Source organism: Lepidochelys olivacea, assembly GCF_965140295.1.
Source record: "Lepidochelys olivacea isolate rLepOli2 genome assembly, chromosome: 8".
Lineage (NCBI taxonomy): Eukaryota > Metazoa > Chordata > Testudines > Cheloniidae > Lepidochelys > Lepidochelys olivacea.
This window is the reverse complement of record NC_140418.1, coordinates 105,688,864-105,708,784: the sequence shown is the minus strand read 5'-3', so window position 1 is coordinate 105,708,784 and position 19,921 is coordinate 105,688,864. Positions and strand designations below refer to the sequence as shown.

Genomic DNA, 19,921 nt, shown 5'->3' with positions numbered 1-19,921 from the left:
CTGCCCCGCCATGAGTTGCGTCCTGGGGACCCAGCATCCTCACTCTGGTACCGCATCGCACCATAACGACACAGATGTCCCAGCACTTGTCTGACATGCTCAGAAGAAGGTGGCAGCCCAGCTCCAGGCAGTGGTGAGAAAATAACCCCACTAGGAGAGTGAGCAACAAGGCTTGGGGTGTCACCCAGGAGGGGATGTCTCACCTCTTCTCCTACCCATTGTCCCTGCTACATAGGTCCCTCCCTTTGCACTTCTTAGGCTGGGGAGGATGGTGGGAAATTGCAAACCAGCTGGGGGCTGGATAACAGCCCTGCCAGGGCTCACGGGTTCCCAGCGGCCTGCTCCTTTCAGCAGCTGTCTCCATAGCTCCTCCCGTTGACTTCTGTCCCTTGCGCTGATCCCAGCTCTGAGCAGACCTCTCCTGACTCGAGCCCACCATACGTGTCTGTTGGGCCACTAGGCAGCTGACCTTGGGCCCCAGGTGTCGTGAGTTGTGCATGTCAAACCAGTGACACAGGCTCCTGGTGTTACCCGCTGTGCCCAGCAATTCTGGGAGAGGGTGAGGCTGGGTTGCGTCCCGCTGCTGGGAAGTTATGAATCAGGCTCTTCCAGTTTTCCTGGCGTTCCTGGGGCTTGTTGAGGCAACACGGTGGCTTTCCCTCGGAGCACCTCTGACTCCGGCCCATCTCCCTCCTCCTTCCCATGCGGCTCAGGAAGTCTTTTAAGGCTCTGCTCACTCATGGAGCTTCGGGCTGGGGATTGTCAGGCTAGCAACACTCAGTAATGTGGGGCGGATGGGATGGCTCCAGGGGCTGGGATCCATCCACCCTGGGTGGCCAGGTCCCCTTCACTCTAGGCTGACGGGAGAGCAGCCATCCTGCCTTGTGTGAATGGTACTGTGGAAACTGAACTGCCCTGCCTTCAATGCGACGGGGGGCCTTCTAGATCCCAGCTGGGTCACATGGACGGGGAGTTGTACAAGAAGACCACAAGCCAGTTCTGGGGCTGAGCAGAGGCCTCCCATCTCCAGGCCGTCCCAGGAGAGCCTGAGGGTCAGATCTGTGCCACCTGGCGCTTGGCAGCAGTTCTGCCAGCTGTGAGTGGGTACAGTGCCCCGAGCGTTGCTCAGACCCTGGGCTAGCGCCTCCCCTGGGCAACGGGAGAATGTCTGTGGCAATGAGCCTCTGCTGCCCACAGCTTTGTGAAATGCCGAACGGTCAGAATGGGCCCTGGTGCTTTGCCACGTTGGCGGCTGAGATCTGCTGTGGCCGGGCCACGTGCCTGCTTGGAGGAGAGCGCGTCGGGGAGAGCCTACGAATGTGTGTGTCTCCTGGCACTTGTCAACACTTCAGCTCCCATGAGCAGGCCAGGCTGCTTCCTGCAGGTGCCAGCTTCCTTTGTAACGTTTCCAAAGCTCTTGGTCTCTTTTCAAACACATTTGTCAGGTGGGCCCCCGGCTGGAGCCCCCAAGACGCTCTGTCCCCCCGAACCAATGCCAGTCCCTTGCCCATGCATGTGGGGTGTGTGTGTGGGGGGGGACGGCTGTAGAATAACCCCAGTGCGACCGGCTGAGAGCGGCTGGAGAGGACAGATGCAGAGAACAGACCTGAGGCCCCTGGCCCTGCCAGCATGGCACCTGCGCTCTCTTGCTCACCAATGTGTTTCTTCACTCTGCAGGCCCTGGAGGTGTTCACCTCGGCTGTGGAGTATGGGCTGGTCGACCTGAGGAAGGTAAGGCCCTCGCCTCACGGCCTGGGCTGCCTCTTGTTAAATACATGGGTGCTAGGGGGACGGGACGGCAGGTGATGGGTGGTGATGTCCGGCGGGCCAGGGACTGCACATTTAGCCCTGTCTGTCCCTGGGGGGAGGAAGGGAGTGAGTAGATTGACACAGGGCTGCTAACGTTAGGGGGGCACGTCACCCCAGCAATGCGGATTTGCACCTTCAGAGGGCTGGGCCGGTACCGCCCCATGAGGGACCCGGCAGGAGCGCCCAGAGGGGGCAGGAGCGGGTGATTGTGTCCCTTGGTCGCAGGCTTGTTCTTACACCTCAGGGAGCTGGGTGCAGGGGAATGGTACCAGTAGCTTCTTTCAGCAGGTCACTGGAGATGGTTAAGGGTGCAGGGAGGTAACATCTCGGGGGAGCAAACCAGGGTTGTTTGTTGCCAGCTGCTTCCACCCTGCCGGAGATTGTCTGGAATCACTGCAGAGAAAGCAGCCAGGCCAATGGGAATGGGCTGCTCAATACCTGGCCTTGTGGGTGCATTGCATTGTGGGAGTTTGTAGTCAAGGGCCAAGGCTGCATGAGTAGATTTTGGGTGACTCTATTTCTGGGAAAACTTGGCAATGGGAGGCTCATTCTCTGTGCTCAGTCCAGCAAACTGAGCTGAGTTCCCCAATGTGATCTCAGCTGAGCCTGTCAGCGCTTCTGGGCAGCTCAGAAAGTGGAGAGGTTATGAAAAGTTACCATCGAACCTCAGCCTTATGGACACCTCGGGGATGGGGGTGCCACGGCATCCCTGGGCAGTGCTCTGGGACTGCTCCCTATGGAGCCGAGCAGGACTCTGGTGAAGTTTCCTCTCTGTGAGCAGCCTGTCTTCAGGACTCACAGCTCACACAGCTTCCACCTTCCTGGGTCTGACCTCGGAGCATTCAGCATCCTCTGCCCCTCCGTGCGCTTCCCACAGTGAGTCCACCCAGGCGGGGTCCTAGGGAAGCCAGAGGGTCCTGCCCCACAACTCCACAGTCAGACGTGACTCTCAGCCAGCCAGTAAAACAGAAGGTTTATTAGATGACAGGAACATGGTCTAAAACAGAGCTTGTTGGTACAGGACCCCTCAGCCGAGTCCATTCTGGGGGGCAGTGAACCAGACAACCACGTCTGCACTTCACTCCTCGTCCCTGGCCAGTCCAGTTTGCAAATTAATTCCAATTCAGCAGTCTCTCGTTGGAGTCTGTTTTTGAAGTTTTTTTATTGAAGAATTGCCACTTTTAGATCTGTAATCGAGTGACCAGAGAGATTGAAGTGTTCTCTGACTGGTTTTGGAATATTGCAATTCTTGACGTCTGATTTGTGTCTATTTATTCTTTTACGTAGAGACTGTCCGGTTTGGCCAAGGTACATGGCAGAGGGGCATTGCTGGCACATGATGGCATCTGTCACATTGGTAGATGTGCAGGTGAACGAGCCTCTGATAGTGTGGCTGATGTGATTAGGCCCTATGATAGTGTCCCCTGAATAGATATGTGGACACAGTTGGCAACAGGTTTTGTTGCAAGGATAGGTTCCTGGGTTAGTGTTTCTGTGTGGTATGTGGTTGCTGGTGAGTATTTGCTTCAGGTTGGGGGCTGTCTGTAGGCAAGGACTGGCCTGTCTCCCAAGATGTGTGAGAGTGATGGGTCATCCTTCAGGATAGGTTGTAGATCCTTGATGATGCGTTGGAGAGTTTTTAGTTGGGGGCTGAAGGTGACGGCTAGTGGCGTTCTGTTATTTTCTTTGTTGGGCCTGTCCTGGAGTAGGTGACTTCTGGGAACTCTTCTGGCTCTGTCAATCTGTTTCTTCTCTTCAGCAGGTGGGTATTGTAGTTGTAAGACAGGTTTCAGAGTAACAGCCGTGTTAGTCTGTATTCGCAAAAAGAAAAGGCGTACTTGTGGCACCTTAGAGACTAACCAATTTGAGCATAAGCTTTCGTGAGCTACAGCTTATGCTCAAATAAATTGGTTAGTCTCTAAGGTGCCACAAGTACTCCTTTTCTTTTTGTAGTTGTAAGAATGTAAGAATGCTTGACAGAGATCTTGTAGGTGTTTGTCTCTGTCTGAGGGGTTGGAGCAAATGCGGTTGTATCGTAGAGCTTGGCCGTAGACAGTGGATCGTGTGGTGTGGTCTGGATGAAAGCTGGAGGCATGTAGGTAAGTATAGCGGTCAGTAGGTTTCCAGTATAAGGAAACAGTTTCCTCAGCTTGTCAAATCTTTTTTTAAACTTTTCCTTTATTTTTTTTATACTTTACATTTCATGAAGTACTGTTCTGTATTTGCTTTATTTATTTATTTTGACTCTGCTGCTGCCTGATTGTGTACTTCCGGTTCCAGATGAGGTGTGTGGTTGACTGGTCAGTTCTATTGTATTTATTTGATGACAGTAGCACCTGGAGGCCCAAGCAGATCAGGGCCCTCTTCTGCTGGGCACCATATTTACACACAGTAACAGTTAGTCAGTCACCTGAAGAGTCTGTATAGATGAAGCAGGGATGATTATCCCTGTTTTACAGATTGGGAAACTGAGGCATGGAGGGATAATGACATGCCTGTCCTCCATAGCAGAGCCAGGAGTTGAACCCAGCTCTCCTGACTGACCGTCCAGTGCCTTACCCACAGCACTCTCCTTTGTGTCCAGAGCTGATGGGGTCACCACCTGCCAGCTGTGTAGATCCACAGCCCCGTGTGGCTCGCCCTGTGAGTGTATCTCAGCTCTTCGGCACCCGTCTTGGGGAGGAGGGGTAGCTAAGCCACTTGTTCTTCAGCCGTTTTCCTCCATTCCAGTGTGTGGACACGGCTGGCTTTCCCTGGCCATGGCGTCACAGGACCATCGCAGTCCGAGGTGGGAAAACCCCATGAGGTCATCCACTCCAAGGCAGTTCCTTGCTTTCTAAGTAAGATCCTTAAACTGCGGATGACTCAGGCCCCTCCTAGCCACATGCACTCGGGATGTGTCAGGGTCATTCCAGGCATGCTAAAGAGACAACCCATAGTGACTTGGCTAAGTGCAGCAAACTGCCTTGACTCAGCAGGAGCTCTCCGCATGGGACCTGCTGACACACCATGTAATGGCCGATGAAGTGAGCTGTAGCTCACGAAAGCTCATGCTCAAATAAATTGGTTAGTCTCTAAGGTGCCACAAGTACTCCTTTTCTTTTTGCGAATACAGACTAACACAGCTGTTACTCTGAAACCTTCCCTACAAGGCGCAGCCATGAGCTGCTGCAGTCTCCTTTCATTTACAGGGGCCTAACTGTGGAGTGGCTCCGGTTTCTTATTTGTACAGCCGAATGGCTGATCCTGCATGAAGCAAGAGACTTCCCCTGCTCAGCTGTGTCTGAGGCAGCGTGAGAGGATCTGAGACGGGCTGATCTATCCCTCCCAGGCTGATCCGTCCCTCTCAGAGCCGGGAGTGAAGTGAAGGCTCATGAAGCTGGGAGAGAAATACGGGGCTTGGGGCAGGGAAGCCAGGGCTGTGCTTGTCTGAGCGAATTAGTGAAATCCTTTGGGTTAGGAGGAAGAGGGGTCGAGGAATGGAAAAACAAAAGGGAAGTGACAGACAGAATCTCCTGCCCACTCCCAGGACTGGGGGTGGGGGGTGGGGAGAGCGAAAACTTCCCAGGCCAGCTGCCAACGGACTTGAGAGCATGGGAAGTTGCAGTCATGGGGGATTTTTAACCACTGGTATCTCTCTGCTGGGTTTATACACAGCCAAATATGCACAATCAAAGAGATTCCTAAGTTAGGGTGGAATCGGCCTTATGATCCAGAGACTCACACCAGGATTTCCCCTCCCTTTGTACTCCTCACCAAAAGGGAGATGCTAACAAGGATGTGAGAGTAACCATGAACCACTTGGGTTCCTGGTGAACGCAGCAAGAGAGCTCAGGGAGAATTCAAGTATCTAGCGAGCAAGGGGAGAAGGGAGGAAAGGGTAACTCAAACCAGCGGGGAGTTCCAAGGGTTCGGACATCCCAGACTGGGAAAGAGGAGTATGAGATATGGCTGATATGGGGTTCATGGGGGACTGACTGCTCAAAACCCTGCAGTTTAAAATGGGTGGAAGAGGAGAAGGAAGCAAACCAGAATAGGCAGTTATAGTGCGAGGGGAGTGCAGACCAAGTGAAGGACAGCCAAGGGGTCTAAGAGAAACTAGCTATTTATGAAGACCAGGGAAAGGAATTCTGCGCCTTAGCATGCCCAGGTGACAGGCATCCTAGAGTGGTAGCTTCCAAACACTTGGAACAGCTGATAATTATTCCTAAAATAACACCCAGGTTTTATACCGCGCTTTTCATCTGTAGATCTCAAAGCACATTCTAAAGGAGGTTGGTATTGTTATCCCCGTTTTACAGATGGGGAAACGAGGAAACAGAGGGAAAATAGGGGAGGTACTAGAAAATTATAAATTAATACAACATGGTACTGATCTTTGAATGGGAAAGGAGGGTCCTCCAGGCAGTTGCCCTTTGGGGGATGAAATTCAGTCCCCCAGTAAAATCTTGGAACAGATCTTACGCGGGAAATGACGCCCAACTCCTACCTAACAGAACCAAGTGCTGTAAGCAGCATGTACTTACCCAGATCAGACCTCATCAGGCAAAGCTGACTGCTTGTTTGGCTAGGTGGACGCAATGAGTGGACGCAGGGAATGCTGGATGTGAAGTGTGTGCTGGAATTTTAGCTAAGAGTTTGCAATCTCGCATGAAATGAATACAAATGTGCTTTGGTATGCACTGTTCCATGGACTGCAGACTGGATGTAAATAAGGGCTAAGGATTCACTGCACGGTATTTAATCAGGAAGGAAATGTCCAGGGGTAGCGCGGGTCTGTCGTCTGGTCTCACATTGAATATCTTCATTAATGACCTGGAAGAGGGGAAAAAACAGTGCAGCTGGTCCTAAACTGAGGCATTGTGAGCCAGTTAATGATCAAGAGGAGCTAGAAATCTGAGCAGAAACGATCCAGCTAGTAAATCTAAGGCAAAGTAATTCAAACCAGATATGCAGCGAGAAAGCAGAGAAGGAGCAATGTCTGGAGGAGATCCAGGGCAGAAAGTTGCAGTGTCACATTGCATGAAAGCCAGTCCAGTCCAGTTGTGAGCTGAGTACACAGAATCAGCAGGTCACGGAGCGGGGAGGGAAGGCGCTGTTTGACTCTGCAATCTCTTTTGGGATTGTGTGTCCTCTTCTCAGTTATTTTGTTACCAGGACAATAGTGACAAACAGGAGGGAGTTCAGAGAAGAGCCATAAAAAAGATCAAGGGCTGGGAGCGGTTTCTGAGGAATGCTTCAAAGAACTAACCTCATTTCTTTGGCTAAATAAGGACAAAGTCCTTGGCTTTGCTGAGTCTGTATTGAATTGGTTTAAGCATTGATAGTTCCGTGTATCCGCACTAGTCATGCCGTAGGTATTTTCCTAAGTCATTTCAGTTGCAATGCCTTCTGGGTACTTAACCCACAGTTCCTTGCCAAGCTTCCAGAAACAGTGCATTGTGGGAGACGTCCCAAGGTGGCTGGTGCCCTGTGGGATCACAGTGGGGTGTCTAGTTGAACTGGTTTGATGGATCTTCAGCCACACTGGCACTAACCTGGGATCTAGCCCTGAAAACACACTGGTCCCTTTTGCACATTTGTGAACTGGTTGGAACCTGTGTGCATGGGCGTGTGTGCATTACGAGCAAACTACAAGGTGACAACAGTTCTCAGCATGGTCAACTTCTCTAGTGTAGACAAGACCAGGGGGGTGGAAGGGGAGCCATAGGAACCCTGCATTGATCTGAACGGGTCAAGGCCGCTGACGGAGGGGAATTATTTAGAGGCATGCTTTGAGGAACAACTGTCACGGAGTCCCCAGGCGATGCTCTGGAACTGCTCCCTATGAAGCCAGTCAGGAGTCTGGGGAAGTCTCCTCTCTGGGAGCAGAGTAGCAGCCGTGTTAGTCTGTATCCGTAAAAAGAAAAGGAGTACTTGTGGCACCTTAAAGATTAACAAATTTATTAAAGCATAAGCTTTCGTGAGCTACAGCTCACTTCATCGGGTGCATTCAGTGGAAAATATAGTGGGGAGATTTTATATACACAGAGAACATGAAACAATTGGTGTTACCATACAGACTGTAACAAGAGTGATCAGGAAAGGTGAGCTATTACCAGCTGGACAGTCTCTACGTAAAAGAATAAATGGGCACAAATCAGACATCAAGAATTATAACATTCAAAAACCAGTCAGAGAACACTTCAATCTCTTTGGTCACTCGATTACAGACCTAAAGGTCGCAATATTACAACAAAAAGACTTCAAAAACAGACTCCAACAGAGACTGCTGAATTGGAATTAATTTGCAAACTGGATACAATTAATTTAGGCTTGAATGTGGATGTGTCATTACACAAAGTAAAACTATTTCCCCTTTGTTTATTTCCCCTCCTACTGTTCTTGTAAACTGCTGGAAATGGCCCACCTTGATTATCACTACAAAAGGTCCCCCCCACCCCCCCAACCCCCGCTCTCCTGCTGGTAATAGCTCACCTTTCCTGATCACTCTTGTTACAGTCTGTATGGTAACACCCATTGTTTCATGTTCTCTGTGTATATAAAATCTCCCCACTATATTTTCCACTGTATGCATCCGATGAGGTGAGCTGTAGCTCACGAAAGCTTATGCTCTAATACATTGGTTAGTCTCTAAGGTGCCACAAGTCCTCCTTTTCTTTTTTCTCTGGGAGTAGACCGTCTTCAGGGCAGGAAGCTCACACAGCTTCCACCTTCCTGGGTCTGACCTCAGAGAATTCAGCATCCTCTGCCCCTCCATGCACTTCCCACAGCGAGCCCACCCAGACGGGGCTTCTGGGAAAGCCAGCGGGTCCTGCCCCCCAACTCTGCAGTCAGACGTGACTCTAAGCCAGCCAGTAAAACAGAGGTTTATTAGACGAGTAAATAAAGCCGGTAAAACAGAGCTTGGTAGGTACAGAGAACAGGACCCCTCAGCCGAGTCCATTTTGGGGGACAGTGAGCCAGACAACCACGTCTGCACTTCACTCCATGTCCCCAGCCAGCCCCAAACTGAAACTCCCTCCAGCCCCTCCTCCTCTGGGCTTTGTCCCTTTCCCGGGCCAGGAGGTCACCGGATGCCTTTGTTCTCCAACCCTTTAGCTCTCACCTTGCAGGGGGAAGGGCCCAGGCCATCAGTTGCCAGGAGACAGAGTGTCGGCCATTTGTGTACACTGGCCCTTTGCTCTGCAACCATTACACCCCCTTATCCCTCCACCTAGAGACTTACGAAATGCCTAGGGGAAACTGAGGCACCCCTACTGTATTCAGAGGAAACATTAAGAACAGTCCCACTTCGTCACAATGAGGAGCAGTAGGACGAGATTTAGAAAGGGGGAACATTTAGGCTGAATATCAGGCTGAACGTCCTGGCGGCAGGGTTCCCCGTGGCGGTGGAACAGCTTCCCCGGGATGTGGTGTGATGCAGATTCCCACGCCCGTTCTGCACATGGCAGCAGGGCCTGGGCATGGTGATCTCATGGGTCTTCCTCATGCCTGTATGGTGTGATTCAGAGAGGTGCTGGGATGAAGCCAGCAGCCTCTGGCTAACTGCGCCTGGCTCTTTCCACACCTGCATGCCATTTGGATCTCAAGGCACTTTCAGTTTTTCAGGAATCCCTCTCCGGGTGCGGGTGGTGTCAGCAGCAGGGAATTCACCCCTTCCTTCCCGCAGAGGCCCGCACTGCTTTCCCATAACCTGCCCAGGGAGCACGTGTCACTAGCACTCTCTGCACGTGTCCTTTCCGCTTCAGCCTAGTGCCTCTCCTTTCCCGGAGCTCTCCTGGCTGGCGATGCTGGTCAGCGAGGGAACCCACACCTGCTGCTCGTTCTCCCAGCCACCGTGTCAGGGGAACCTGCCGTCAGGGCTCTTCTACGGCCCGTACTGCAGCTGCGTCTCTTAGCGGTTGGGCTTGGGACGGAGGAGCCCAGCAAAGCGTCTTCTGCAGGGCCAACCAAAGCCAGGCTGGAAACTTGCCAACAGCCCAACGGCCACATGGGATGGGGACATAAATAGAGCAGATGAGAACGGGAATTACAATGGAGAGTGTAATTCCCAGGATGCAGTGCTCCACCTTGAGCCACGCCGGCATCGCTGCAGGACGGGCTGGAGGCTGTGTGTTGTGTTCTGGGAGCTGCGGTTTCTGCGGGGGCCTCCCAAGGGTCCAGAGATTTCCCCGTGACTTACCCTGCATTAGCCAGGACCAGTGTGGGGTGTTGGACCCACCTGGGGTGGAAAGTGACCAAGCCAGTCCTGGGCAGTGGTAAGGAATTGCCCACCCAAAGCACAGGGGCCTGGGCCTGCTCCCCGGGAGCCCATGGCTGTGTGGCTGGCCCGAGAGCTGAGGGAACGTTTCATTTCGAGCCCAGGCCAACGTAGGGCAGAGGGGAAGCTGCCAGGCAGTGAGGGCTGGCGGGCAGGGCAATGTGTGGAAGCTACTTTCTTGGGTAATTGAAAACCAGCCCAGCCAGAATACTGAGGGAACCATCCCCCGGGTCTGGGGAGGTCTCGTCTCCCAGGCCTTCTGCAGCCCAAGCAGCTGCGGGAAGGGGCTTTGAAGGCTAGTTTTCTTCCCTTGTGCCCACTGATGTGGGGCTGCCCCTGTAACTAACAGGCCAGTGGCTCCCTGGCCATAGGCAGAGCTGGACGGGGCAAGACCTGGCTGGACAGGGAGACCAGAGTCTCCTTCCTTAGTGGAGAGAAGGGGCCTTGCTGTTGCATTGATCCCATCCTGTGTGATCAGGAGGAGCCGTCCGCGTGGGGCAGCAAGGGCTGGCTGAGGGCGCCCAAGCTTCCTCTTAGCCGAGTGTGAAGAATGTGGGGGGGTGGTGTGTGTGTGTGCAGGGGATATGTGTGTCTCACCCGTGCTAATTCCCAGACGAGTATGTTCTAAACACTGGGCCTGAAGCACCGGCTAAAGGCCAGCACGTGGGGCATGGGGCTGGCAGACCCAGGCCAGGGAGCAGTGGGGTTGGTGCAGGGGGCACGGGGTTGGCTGTGGGGTTGGCACAGGGGGCATGGGGCTGGCAGTGGGGGAGCTGCAGGGCTGATGCAGGGGGTGTGGAGCTGGTAGACCCAGGCCAGGGACTGGGAGCCATGGGGCCGGTGTGGGTGGCACGGGACTGGCAGTGAGGGAGACGTGGGGCTGGTAGGCCCAGGCCGGGGGGCCGGCGCAGGGGGTGTAGGGCTGACAGTGAGGGAGCTGTGGGGCTGGAGTGGGGGTGTGGGGCCGGCAGTGAGGAAGCTGTGGGGGTGGAGTGAAGGAGCTGTGGGGCTGGCAGTGAGGGAGCTGCGGGGCTGGAGTGGGGGGTGTGGGGCCGGCAGTGAGGGAACTGTGGGGGTGGAGTGGGGGGAGGGGCCGGCAGTGAGGAAGCTGCAGGGTGGAGTGGAGGGTGTGGGGCCAGCAGTGAGGGAGCTGCGGGGCTGGAGTGGGGGGGGGGCAGTGAGGGAACTGTGGGGGTGGAGTGGGGCAGGGGGGCCCACAGTGAGGGAGCTGTGGGGGTGGAGTGGGGGGTGTGGGGCCGGCAGTGAGGGAGCTGCGGGGGTGGAGTGGGGGGTGTGGGGCCAGCAGTGAGGGAGCTGTGGGGGTGGAGTGGGGGGTGTGGGGCTGGCAGTGAGGGAGCTGTGGGGGTGTAGTGGGGGGGGTGGGGCCAGCAGTGAGGGAGCTGCGGGGCTGGAGTGGGGGGGGGCGGCAGTGAGGGAACTCTGGGGGTGGAGTTGGGGGGTGTGGGGCCGGCAGTGAGGGAGCTGCGGGGCTGGAGATTGGGGGGGCCAGCAGTGAGGGAGCTGTGGGGGTGGAGTGGGGGGGGGCGGCAGTGAGGGAGCTGTGGGGGTGGAGTTGGGGGGGGTGGGGCCGGCAGTGAGGGAGCTGTGGGGGTGGAGTGGGGGGTGTGGGGCCAGCAGTCAGGGAGCTGTGGGGGTGGAGTGGGGGGTGTGGGGCCGGCAGTGAGGAGCTGTGGGGGTGGAGTGGGGGGTGTGGGGCTGGCAGTGAGGGAGCTGTGGGGGTGGAGTGGGGGTGGTGGGGCTATCGGTGGGGGAGCTGTGGGGGTGGAGTGAGAGGGGGGTGGGGCCGGCAGTGAGGGAGCTGCGGGGCTGGAGTGGGGGGGGCGGCAGTGAGGGAGCTGTGGGGGTGGAGTTGGGGGGGGTGGGGCCGGCAGTGAGGGAGCTGTGGGGGTGGAGTGGGGGGTGTGGGGCCAGCAGTCAGGGAGCTGTGGGGGTGGAGTGGGGGGTGTGGGGCCGGCAGTGAGGAGCTGTGGGGGTGGAGTGGGGGGTGTGGGGCTGGCAGTGAGGGAGCTGTGGGGGTGGAGTGGGGGGGGTGGGGCTATCGGTGGGGGAGCTGTGGGGGTGGAGTGAGAGGGGGGTGGGGCCGGCAGTGAGGGAGCTGCAGGGCTGGAGTGGGGGGGGCGGCAGTGAGGGAGCTGTGGGGGTGGAGTTGGGGGTGGGGTGGGGCCGGCAGTGAGGGAGCTGTGGGGGTGGAGTGGGGGGTGTGGGGCCAGCAGTCAGGGAGCTGTGGGGGTGGAGTGGGGGGTGTGGGGCCGGCAGTGAGGGAGCTGTGGGGGTGGAGTTGGGGGGTGTGGGGCTGGCAGTGAGGGAGCTGTGGGGGTGGAGTGGGGGGGGTGGGGCTATCGGTGGGGGAGCTGTGGGGGTGGAATTAGGGGGTGTGGGGCCGGCAGTGAGGGAGCTGCGGGGCTGGAGTGGGGGGGGCCAGCAGTGAGGGAGCTGTGGGGGTGGAGTGGGGGGGGCGGCAGTGAGGGAGCTGTGGGGGTGGAGTTGGGGGGGGTGGGGCCGGCAGTCAGGGAGCTGTGGGGGTGGAGTGGGGGGTGTGGGGCCGGCAGTGAGGAGCTGTGGGGGTGGAGTGGGGGGTGTGGGGCTGGCAGTGAGGGAGCTGTGGGGGTGGAGTGGGGGGGTGGGGCTATCGGTGGGGGAGCTGTGGGGGTGGAGTGAGAGGGGGGTGGGGCCGGCAGTGAGGGAGTTGCGGGGCTGGAGTGGGGGGGGGCGGCAGTGAGGGAACTGTGGGGGTGGAGTTGGGGGGTGTGGGGCCGGCAGTGAGGGAGCTGCGGGGCTGGAGTGGGGGGGGCCAGCAGTGAGGGAGCTGTGGGGGTGGAGTGGGGGGGCGGCAGTGAGGGAGCTGTGGGGGTGGAGTTGGGGGGGGTGGGGCCGGCAGTGAGGGAGCTGTGGGGGTGGAGTGGGGGGTGTGGGGCCAGCAGTCAGGGAGCTGTGGGGGTGGAGTGGGGGGTGTGGGGCCGGCAGTGAGGAGCTGTGGGGTGGCATGCCCAGGCACATGCTTTGTTTTGATTGTGAGGTTGCCTCGTTTTTCATTGATCTCCTCTCCTAAGAATATCTGGCTGCTCCCGCCCCCAGCCCCGGTGCCTGCCCCATCCGGCCCCCGGGCTGGGAGCTGGGCTCATGAAAGCCAGGCAGGTGGGCTGGGAGGCGGGGGGGCGGTCAGGAAATGACCGCAGCGCTGGGCTGGGGCCAGCCGTGCACAGCTGCCGTCCCACAGACAAAGAGGGGCTCAGGCCCGGGGAACAGGGCCGGGGGGGATCCAAGAATTCGTTCAGAGCAGTCCTGGGCCAGGCCAACCAAGGCTTTGCTGCTGCGCCAGGCGGCCGGGCATCGAGCTGCTCCCCGCTCCTCCTGGCTGGGGGAAGAGCCCCCCAATTCTTCCCTTCTCCCGGGGGAAGAGCCGCAGCGCTGGGCCGTGGCGGCAGGGTGGGCGCGGCTTGGCTTTGATGCCGGTTCTGCCCTCAACAGGCAGGCGCCGTGGGGCCTGGCTGCTGCACACGCAGCAAGGGGCATCCTGGGAGGGAGAGGGAGGGGAGCTCGAGTTAGGGGGAGCACAGCTAACAGCTCCCCTTGTCCCCCTGGCTGGGGTAACAGCCCTTGAATTCCTCCCTTCTCCCCTGGCTGGGGTAACAGCCCCCCCAGTTCCCCCCTTCTCCTCCTGGCTGGGGTAACTCCCCCTCAACACCCCCACAGCCCCCCTTTTCCCCCTGGCTGGGGCAACAGCTCTCCAATTCCCTCCTTCTCCCCTGGCTGGGGTAACTCTCCCTCAACACCTCCACAGCCCCGCCTCTTCCCCCTGGCTGGGGTAGCTACCCCTTCAACACCCCCCACAGCCCCACTCCTCCCTTTGGCTGTGGTAACAGCCTCCCCATTCCCCCCCTTCTTCCCCTGACTGGGGTAAGCAGCCCCCCCGTCTCCTGGGCTGTGGTGAGAACTCCCTGTCTGGCTTGTCTAAGGGCTGCCCCCCGCAGGCCAGCATGTCTCCATCGGGGTTCTCAACCTGGGCTCAGGGCACCACCCCCTTAATAGCCACATGGGGGGTGGCCTCTCAAACCTGGGGTCACAGTGCAGAAAAAGCTGGGAACCCCTGGGTCCTCCCTGGGCTCCTTGTCCCTGCCAGCCATAGCTCCTCACCCTGCCGCCCTCCTGTTCCCGGCCTCTCCGCCTGGCATCCTACGCGGCCCAATCTCCTGTCTGTACAGGGCCATGCACGCTCACAGCTCTGAATGCAGTGTTAGGAGAGCCCTGACAGACAGACACAGCTCTCTGTGCACATGGGCTGCGAGCAGGGATTGTGCAATCTCACTGCGCTAGGCCCCAAAGTGGGTTGACTGGCAGACTGGGTGCCAGGACGCCTGGGTTCCTTTCCGAGCTCTGGGAGGGGAGTTTGGTCTAGAGCAGTGTTAGTCAGAGTGGTGGACCGGTGCCGGTCCACGAGCCAGCAGCTGCCGGTCTGCGCACACATTGGAAAATAAAATTGCCGGTCCCCCACATCAGATAGCTTGAGAAGCGCTGGTCTAGAGCAGAGAACCGGACGCCTGGGTTCTGGTTTTGATGGTTCTGTCCTGACTCACTGGGATTTTAGGCAAGTCACTTTGCTGTCTGTGCCAAATGGAGACCCCAGTACGTCCCTCCTGGGGTGGAGCAGGGGGCTGTGAGACTAAATCCCTGCATGGCTTTGAGGTGCCTTGGAGTGGTGGTGGGGCAGGCCCAGCCAGTGGCTACCCCGTTCCCCCACCACTCTCACCCTCTGGGGCCGGGTAAAGCATTTTACAGCCCTAGCCACCTGGCAGAGGGCCAGTCTCCCATGCCATTCCTGCTGCCCCAGAGCCAAGCAGCCAGCAGGCTAAGGAACAAAGAGCAGGTCTGGACATGCCTGCAGCAGGGCCTAGTGGTGTGGGGGAGGGGCCAGGGGCATGCGGTGCTGAGCCCGTCCTGCAGACCAGGCGGAAAGGAATCTCTGCCCCCCTGGATGCATGGCTGGCAGCGGCCGCCCAGCCCTGCGTGAAGTTCACCATGTTCCCATGGGGAATGGTCTGTGAGCCAGGTGGCGTGGGGGCAGCGCTCGAGCGTAGCCAGCCTGCGAGCGCCTGTCCCTGCTGGCTCAGTGGGGGGGGCTGCTCTCCCCTGTGACAAAGCCAGACTGTTCTTAATGTTTCCTCTGAATAGTGTGGGGGTGCCTCAGTTTCCCCTAGGCAGTTCTTAAGTATCTAGGGGGTGGGGTGAGGGTGTATGATGGTTGCAGATCCCTAGAGGGCAGGTGTGTGCAGGGGTCTGGACACAGAGAATGGCCGACGCCCTGTTTCCTGGCAACTGATGGCCTGGGCCCTTCCCCCCTGCAAGGTGAGAACTAAAGGGTCGGAGAACAAAGCAATCCGGTGCCCTCCTGGCCCGGGAAAGGGACAAAGCCCAGAGGAGGGGGGGTTGGAGGGAGTTTTAGTTTGAGGCTGGCTGGGACATGGAGTGAAGGGCAGACGTGGTTGTCTGGCTCACTGCCCCCCAAAATGGACCCAGCTGAGGGGTCCTGTTCTCTGCACCTACAAACTCTGGTTTAGACCATGTCCCTGTCGTCTAATGAACCTCTGTTTTACTGGCTGGCTGAGAGTTACGTCTGACTGCGGAGTTGTGGGGCAGGACCCTCTGGCTTCCCCAGGACCCCGCCTGGGCGGACTCGCTGTGGGAAGCGCACGGAGGGGCAGAGGATGCTGAATGCTCCAAGGTCAGACCCAGGAAGGTGGAAGCCGGGTGAGCTTTGTGTCCTGCAGACAGGCTGCTCCCCGAGAGGAGACTTCCCCAGAGTCCTGCCTGGCTTCATGGGGAGCAGTTCCAGAGCATCGCCCGGGGACTCCGTGACAACTGGTGGCAGGGGTGGGATGTACTGAATGCTCTGTGTGCCAGCTGGCGTGGGGCAGAGCTCGGTTGTAGCCAGCCTGCGAGCGCCCATCCCTGCTGGCGAAGTGGGGGAGGGTCTGCGCTCCCCGAAGTTTCCTTCTTCTCCCTGCTCCTGGGCTGATGTGTGCTCCGCTGAGCAGGGGGGAGCGGGGTTGGGGGGAGCGGAGTTTTGCACCATCCCAGCATGGGGGCGGGCGGTGATGTGACAAACTCTGCTCTAGAGCAGCGCAGGCTCTGGAGATGCTGAGGGGCCTCCTGGAGGTGGTCAAGGCGGGGCCCCGATCCTCAAAGGCCCTGAACTCCCATTAACTTCTGTGTCAATGAGGAATCGGGCCCGGCTCCTCAGTCGCCTGCCACCTTGGCAGCACATGGACGGGCGATGCCCTCGGGTGGCCCCCTGCCCCTGGTGTTCCTGGCCACCTGGCTGGCATCTCTGAATGGTGCCGGGGGGTCCGTCCAGCCTGCGCCTCGCTCCCACCCGAATACTCCACGCCTGGCCATTTTCTAGGCCCTCCCATGCCCACATCTCCAGGTGCTTCACAGGCAGCCGGCTCCCGCCCTGGCCCACTTTGGTGCTTTGACTGGGATAAAAGCACGCAGGCCAGCGTAGCTTCTGCTCGTCTGGTGAAGCCAGATAATCGGTACTGGTGTAAAACGCCTCCTCCCCCGTATCTGCATCTGCACGTTCGAGCTGAAACCCGCCCCCGCCGGCTGCCTTGGTGGTGATGCTGATAAAACTCAGCGCGGAGACCCCCTAAGCCTCCCTCCCTCCCGCCGGATGGGCGAGTGCCATTGTCTGCTTGCCCTGTTGGAGAAACTGAGGCAGGGAGTGGGGAAGGGGCCTGGCCGAAGTCTGCCAGAGCTCAGAACAGAATCCTGGGCTTCTGAGCCCTAGCAACCGACTCTTCCCCACGACCATCCTTCCCTCCCCGACCTGCCCGCAGGGTGAGTTCGGGGGGCGGGGTAGTTACTGGTGGCGGGCGGTAGAAGGCTGCACCCATGGTCTCGGTGAGCAGCTGGCACATGGAATCCAGAGCCAGGCTCCTCTCGGCCCCGCTGTCGGTTCCAACGATGCAGCCCACCCTGCGGGGGGAGGGGCCGGGGGCAGTGATTTATTTGTGAAGTTCCCAGAAAGCAGGAAGCCAAAACAAAAAGCAGAGGCTGTTTGTGACACAGCTGCGGTCGCCTGCCGGGGCGGTGATGGTGCTGCGCGCCTGGGGGACTCACAGCCACAGCAGGGCTCGAGCTCAGGCCCTGCTGCTGGCACTGGGAGCAACTCTCCATTAACTGGGAGCAATGCAGGGACACGGACATGCAGCCAAGCAGCTCTGCTTCCTTCCTGGAGCGGGCTCGGGTGCCTGGGGGCGGCTGTCCGTGAAGGATAAAGCAAACGGCAGGGAAAGCGCAGAGCAGGGAAGTGAGGGGAAAAGCCGCGCCCTGCTGGAAGTCACAGACTGTTTAGAAGGAGGATGGAGCAGTGGGGGGATGACCCCAAGCCGGGAGGGGTTGCAAGCACTTTAGAGGGCAGGGCAGGGTTTTACGAGCCCCTCCGAGGCCTGGCTAACTCATACCGTTTAGGGCATTGCATTTAGCAGCCTCTTTCTTTGTCACAGGCTCCCAGCCGTACACCGTCCTGGTTGGCTCAGCCAGACTCTGGTTAGACGGAAGGCAAAGGAGAGCAGTCGGCGGGGGAAGGAAGAGCTCACGCCGGGTGGGGGAGGATGACAAAGTCTCACATCCTGGGTGATATTTGGGGTCAGACAGCGGAGGTGGCGCGGGCGGTTGGCTCTCGCTCTTCCTGGCCTGGCCCCAGAACCCCCGTCAGGATCAGCCTGGCGAAGGCCGGGGTCCCAGGCGGGGCCAGCCAGCGTCGTGATGTTTGCTCCTTCCCCATCTCGTCCTTCAGCCAGCCTGTGCTGCTCTTCCCTTTGCTGTGCCAACATGTCCCCCGCAGGGGACAGCCCATCCCCTCATTATTCTGGGCACCAATTTGGCCTCGTGTCTGCAGCAGCAGGTTTGGCCCCTGCATTTCCATGTCCCCCAGCGCGGGACGCAGCCCTGGAGCGTCTCTGGTGGGACCGGCCCTGCCTGGCTGGCTCGCGCCCTGCGCTGTTGCTCGTTGTCGGTTAGCGAGACGTTTGCTGAACTCGCTCGCTGGGAAGTGGTTCCTGTGGCTGATAGTTCTCCCGGGCGCGCGGCATTTCCACCCCCACGTGCTGCAGGCCAGGCGAGAAGCAGCCCCCTGGCGGGTTAAAGCGCACCCAGGGTGAAGATCAAGGCAGACAGGGGGCCGCCATCTGCCATCAAAGGGGAGTGGTGCATTCTCCATCCCGGGGAGTCTCCCACTAAACACCAGGCCAGCTCAGCCAGCAGAAACCGGGCGCGCTGCTGGCTTCCCGAGGTGACGTTCTCCGGGGAAGCTCAGACCAGATGCTCAGAGCAGTCCCTGCTGGCCAGGAGATCTCTGGCTAGTCCAGGATCGTGGCTCAGTTCAGCCCAACGGCCCATCTAGGCTGGGATCCAGGCTCATCCCAGTCCAGACCAGTGCGCTCTGATCCAGTGCCTGGTCTGACAATAGCCAGCGCTTGATGCTTGTTCCAGGTCATGCTGTGACCCTCCTCCTGCCTGGCGATGCACTGCGTCACTCCTGTGGGAATTCGCTCCTGCCCCCAGCTGCAGACCCTTGTGCCCAGACACGTGCGGGCTCAGCGGAGGTGCGGTAGCTCTTCCGTGGGGCCTGTGGTCTGGGCTGCGTTGCAGGCAGCGAACGGCAGAGCACAATCCGCTGGGGGCAGTCTCCACCACGCCCCCCACACCCCTGCGCCTGCTTCCATCCGCTTCATGGGACATGAGGCGCGATGCTCCAGCCCCCTGAGCGTCGGTCGGTTGTGGCGAACCTGGGGCTTGCCCAAGTTAAAATCCCCTCTGCCAGCCCCCGCACAGCCTGCTCCCTCCGCCCTGCCAAAGCAGCGACGCCCCATTGGAGATGTGGTCAAGGGGTCCCGCGCTCGGGGGTGGGATCGACGCTGCCTGGTCTCCAGGGCTCTGGGGTCAGAGCAGGCAGCTAACGTTAAAACTGGGTGCAAGTCCAGCGCCCCGGCTCTCCACGGTGCCTCCCGAGCCCGGCTTTGCCTGGAGAGGCCGGGGGCACTGGGTGATGGGCGGGGATGGAGAGTTGGGTACTCTGATGGGATGGACAGTCCCGTCCCCCTGGCTGTGGGGGGGTGGTTCTGAGAGACGCAGCTGAGAAAATGCCTCCTCTCCCCACTCTAGGAGAAATGGCCTGGCACATGGCAGCCAGTGGGGCCGGGAATTGGGGCGGGGAGGGGGGGCGGTTGCTGTGGCCCAGCTGGAAAGAGGATTAGGGTTTTCCTATTGCTCTGGATGGTGGGAAGCAGCTGCAGTCGGCAGCCTGCTGTGATACTGTTGACACCTCCTGGTGTTACCTCCGGGCTGCGGGATGGGGCTGTGGCGACCTGCCAGCTGGCCCCGGGCCCTGGCTCATGGGAAAGCGCTGAAAGAGGCCTGTTTGCCGATGCTCAGGTGACAGTTAATCCCGTTTCCTCTGCCCCAGGTCAGGCCCCCCCCAGAAGCCTCCGGGGCTCCCTTACAGCTGCAGCCGCCCTCTGGGAAAGGCTCGCAGGCCTCGCCGGTTGATTGGCGAAGGCAGACAAGTCACCGGCAGGCTGCCTGCCAATGCGGGTGCCGCCCGACCCAGCCTCTGCAGGGGCGCAGTTTGTCATGGCAGGCGGCCCCTGCTTGGGAGAGGGCCAGGGCTGGAGTAAGAGGGGTAGTGTGGGATTGAGGGGCCTTGGAGGAGCTGTGTGTGTGGGGGGGGAAGCCCAGGGCAGCGGGTCAGGATTGAAGGGCAGTGGCAGAGCTGTGGGGGAGCCCAGGGCTGGGGTAGCAGGGGCTGCGGGTCGGGAGTGAGGGACG

General features: G+C 58.8%; 1 protein-coding gene across 3 annotated transcripts in view; it reads left to right on the top strand.

Moving 5' to 3' along the window:
- BTBD19 (BTB domain containing 19) overlaps positions 1-19,921 on the top strand; it is a 79,599-nt gene that overhangs the window by 25,513 nt on the left and 34,165 nt on the right. For all 3 annotated transcript variants that reach the window (XM_084636157.1, XM_084636158.1, XM_084636156.1), the window contains exon 3: positions 1,678-1,731. In XM_084636157.1, coding sequence (XP_084492283.1) covers positions 1,678-1,731 — 54 coding nt within the window. The remainder of the gene's footprint in view (positions 1-1,677; positions 1,732-19,921) is intronic.